This window comes from Sinocyclocheilus rhinocerous, unplaced genomic scaffold (assembly GCF_001515625.1).
Source record: "Sinocyclocheilus rhinocerous isolate Xijiao unplaced genomic scaffold, SAMN03320098_v1.1 scaffold555, whole genome shotgun sequence".
In the NCBI taxonomy this organism is placed as follows: domain Eukaryota; kingdom Metazoa; phylum Chordata; class Actinopteri; order Cypriniformes; family Cyprinidae; genus Sinocyclocheilus; species Sinocyclocheilus rhinocerous.
The window spans coordinates 713,353-717,792 of record NW_015629527.1 but is presented as its reverse complement, the minus strand read 5'-3'; the positions used below and the strand labels follow the sequence as shown (position 1 = coordinate 717,792).

Sequence of the window (4,440 nt, the reverse complement as noted above, 5' to 3'; positions counted from 1 at the left end):
TATGACTCAAAAGCCCTTCACCATCCAACACAATATCCATATGTCCCTAATACATATGTATATATTAACTATAATATATTATTAACAGAAACTGGGAGTGTCAATATATGTATATTAAATAACCACAATTGATTTTGTGATTCCATACCTTTCAAAAACTGCATGTTCTTCAATAAAAGCAATAGTTGTTGAGGAAAAAGGAAATATACTTTCAATCTAGCATTTTAATTAAAGCAACAGTTCACCCAAAAATAAACATTTGCTGAAATTATGCTCACTCTCAGGCCATCCAAGATGTAGATGAGTTTGTTTCTTCATCAGATTTGTAGAAATGCAGCATCGCATCAGTGTCTCGGCAATGGATGCTCTGCAGTGAATGGGTGCCGTCAGAATGAGAGTCCAAACAGCTGATAAAAACATCACAATAATCCACACCACTCCAGTCCATCAGTTAACATCTGGAGAAGCTAAAATAAATAAATCCATCAAGATGTTTTTAACTACTATGCATCCATAATCCATAATAACGCTTCCTCCAGTGAAAAAGTGTTCTGGTCTGAATCAGGAGAGAACTTTTGGACAAGCCAAAACAGTCTAAAACAGCTCTAAACAAATATGTGGCTGGATTTTGATGTGAGAGACAACAGGAGATGAACTTTTTCTCTGAAGGAAGCAATATTATGGATAGAGGACTATTTTAGCAACGGTTTAAAGTTAAAAACATCTTGATGGATTTATTTATTTTAGCTTCTCCAGATGTTAACTGATGGACTGGAGTGCTGTGGATTACTTGTGGATTATTGTGATGTTTTTATCAGCTGTTTGGACTCGCATTCTGACGGCACCCATTCACTGCAGAGGATCAATTCTTGGTGTACTGTCCCTTTAAATAGATTACATCAAAGCAACCACAATATCAATCTCAACAGTTTCAGCTCTTGTATTATTCCTTCATTTCCTCATACACACTCACGCGTACAAACACACTTTCAGCAATGAAAAACAGTTCATTTTACTTGAGCTTTTCATGTTTTATTTTGTGTTCATTGTTTTGTATAAAATGTACAGTCATGAACAACTTTACAAAATATACAACCCATCACATGAGTTGAGTAACTCATCAAACACGTAGGCCTATGCAATACTGCTTTGGCATCTAGATTTGTACAGTAAAGTGCAACATGTCACTTATAAATAATATAAATATACATTCTTGATACGAGTCGTTGCTTGTTCACAGCGTGTCAAGACGCCCGGGTCTCAGTAAAGTGCAAATGTGCAACAGACACTTCGAGCGCCGTATTCATACTTCTGCATGTACAGGCGACATGAACGAGATTTTAACCCTATAAAGCCTACTGATACGCAAATTTATAAGATTCAGTGACCAGCATGAGCAAAACACAATGCCTTCTGTCGTCTGATTGATAGTTTAGAGTTTTTTATCCAGTAAAAGTAGTGTAATTGTACCAACGTCCAGCTTCAGCTGGTGTATCACGTGTCTTTCTGCTGTCAAACCTTGACTGAGTTTTATTACGTCAGAATAACTTTAGTCTTAATGGGTGCTCGTCCGGGATTTGAACCCATGATCAAAAAACACTATTGTCCAATAAACTGTTCCATTTCCAAAAACTCGACTATTATTGCATATGTCAGGCTTTACAGGGTTAAAAAAAAAAGCACAGAGGATCTAAACCTCGCTGGGCGATCTGGATCGGTACGAGCCGTTGGTCTGAAAGCAGCCACAGAAGAGCATGTAGATGGAGCGCTGGATCTCGGTGTTCCGGTAGGCGTAGATGATGGGGTTGATCATGGAGTTGTAGGTAGCGGGAAGTAGCGTGGCGTATGTGTAAACCGCCGGATACTCGCGCTCCCCGACCAGACAGTAAATGGCGAAGGGCAGCCAGCTGGCGCCAAACGTGCCCAGAATGATGGCGAGCGTGGAGACGCCCTTCTTGGTGGCCACATAGTGCGAGGTGGTGAAGAAATGCTGCTGCAGCGCGATCTGGTGCGCGTGACGACACACTATCTTGCAGATCTTGAAGTACAGGCTGAGCATGAGGGCGAAGATGACGAAAAACGACGTGGCGAGGAGGGTGAGGTTGGTTCGATTGAGCGGACGCACAATGCTGCAGGTGGATGCATCATCCAAGCAGTTCCAGCCCAAAATGGGCAACAGTCCCAATCCCAGCGACGCACCCCATGTTCCCACCAGCATCAGATGCACATAATGCAGCATCTTCTCTGAGAAGTACGTCAAGGCGTTGTATAGCGACAGGTAGCGGTCGACCGTAATAGCTAGCAAGCTACTGATGGACGCTGTGAAGGACGCCACCAGGAATCCAACTGTAATAAGGCTGATGGTCTCAGATGAGACCAGATACTGGAAAGCGAAGTTCAGGATTAATCCTATGCCAGCCAGCAGGTCAGCGGTGGCCAGGCTGCCAATCAGGACGAACATTGGGTTGCGAAGCGTCGGCGTGTAGAAGATGATGGCCACCACGATGGCGTTCTCGCAGGCGATCACCGTCCCTGACAGGCACAGCATAATGTCCCACGGGTTGACGTGGAACTCGAGGGCCGCCGATGAGAGCGCCAGAGTCCGGTTGACATCAAAGGCTTCGGCTTCCAGCCACGAGGACTCTGGCGAACCCACGCCACTCTCGTTGAGCGCTGCACTCTCGTTCATCGCTCAGCCTGGACACAAAACAATGATGTCAGATCAGAAAAACAAATTAAACAAATCTATAAATGACATATAGAGACTTAACATTCAAAATAGTAAGTTTGATTATATCATTTGCATGAAGAAAATAATCACAAAACGTTTGTTTGCGCATAAACGTCTTTTAAAAGTTCAAATTTGAAGTTCCCGTTTCAGCTGGAAGACTGCACAATCGAAACAGAAGACGACAGAAGTCTTTTGGATGGATATTGCACTCAAATTAAGACATAAAACCATGTTAAGAAGTTTTATTATATGATTTGATTGAAGAAATCTCATTTGGGCATTGAAAGCCAATTGGAGCTGTCCGTGGTGCTGAATCTAAAAACGTTGCTTTTTGTCAAGAACAAGATTGAATTAAGCATTTTATTTGAAAATAAACAACTTTTAAAAACTCTAAACTCTTATTTCAGTATGGTATCAGCAAAAATTGCCCATTTGCTGAACAAAAAATAATAAAATAAAAAATATAATTTGCATGAAGAAATCTCGTTGATAGTTGGCCATTGAAAGTCAATTGGAGCTGTCCGTGGTGCTGAATCTCAAAATGTTGCTTTTTGTCCAAGACGGAATTACGCATTTTATTTGAAAATAAACAACTTTTAAAAATGGTAAAATCTGAGTTCAGTATGTAATCAGCAAAAAGTATTCATTTGCTGAACGAAACAGAAAAAAATACAAAATATAATTTGCATTGCGAAGTCTCTTTGATTGTTGACCACTGAAAGTCAATTGCAGCTGTCCGTGGTGCTGAATCTCAAAATGTTGTTTTGGCAAAAACAAGGCGGAATAAAGCATGCATTTTGAGCCTAAACATATTTTTAAAAGTTGTAAACTCTTAGTTAAGTATATAATCGGCAAAAAATCGTTAATTTCCTGAACGAAAAATAACACGTAAAACCATATTAAGACATGGTCTTATTTTTTATTTTTCTTGAACATTCTGTTTTAAATCATAATTATGTTGGCTAGACGAACACAAATCCATCTCTAGGGTATTTGATGATTGAAATTCAAAAGTCGCTCTAAATGGCAAATCTGAGAGTTTCGCTTTCACTCAGGAAAGAAGCAATTACAACGTTTGTTTGTGCATAAACGTCTTTTAAAAGATCACACTTGAAGAGCAAGTTCTCGTACTTCGAGACCACACAATCTCTGTCTTTGCGCTCGATTGAATAGAAATAGATCGAATAGAAATAGTGGACAGAAGGCTTTATCGCACTTAAAATAAGACATTAAATGAAAATGCAAAATTATATTTTAAAAAAATGATCAAACTAGAAAATCTTGAATGCGGTGTTTGCGCATCACGCTCTCCGTGGTGCTGAAACCAGCTTCGCTTCGGGAAAAATGACCAAAATAACGCATTTTGTTTGCGCACAAGCTCTCAAAACGTGCAGTTCAAATGCAGCATCTCATTTGAGTTCATAATCGGAAAAAGCAATCGGTTGTCGTACCTTTTCCTTCACATGGAGGGAAAACAAGAGACGGAGAGAGTTTCTTCAGCTGACCGCTCGCGTGTTCTTCTTCAGGTGAATCCTTTACTCCAGTCTGAGTTCCTGGACATGAGTCCTGGATCTGGTTTAATGCACGAGGAGCGCGAGAGCGGAGAGACTGACTGGCGCCTGCGGATCCGAGCGGCGCTAATAAACCCTGATGACGTCAGCACGTCGCCGCCTACATCTGCGCGCGACCGAGCCGTTCTTATAACATCA

The 4,440-nt window shown here is 40.9% G+C and overlaps 1 protein-coding gene across 2 annotated transcripts in view; it reads right to left on the bottom strand.

Annotated features, from left to right (window-relative positions):
• Nucleotides 1-1,690: 1,690 nt before the first annotated feature.
• Nucleotides 1,691-4,440, bottom strand: part of LOC107739193 (G-protein coupled receptor 6-like) — a 10,843-nt gene continuing 8,093 nt past the window's right edge. The window contains exons 1-2 of one of the 2 annotated variants that reach the window (XM_016551220.1): nt 4,183-4,244; nt 1,691-2,697 (exon numbers count right to left, since the gene is read on the bottom strand). In XM_016551220.1, coding sequence (XP_016406706.1) covers nt 1,691-2,689 — 999 coding nt within the window. In that variant the 5' untranslated portion in view covers nt 2,690-2,697; nt 4,183-4,244. Of the gene's footprint in view, nt 2,698-4,182; nt 4,245-4,440 lie in introns of those variants that run through there. The other variant, XM_016551219.1, reaches the window with a different exon arrangement.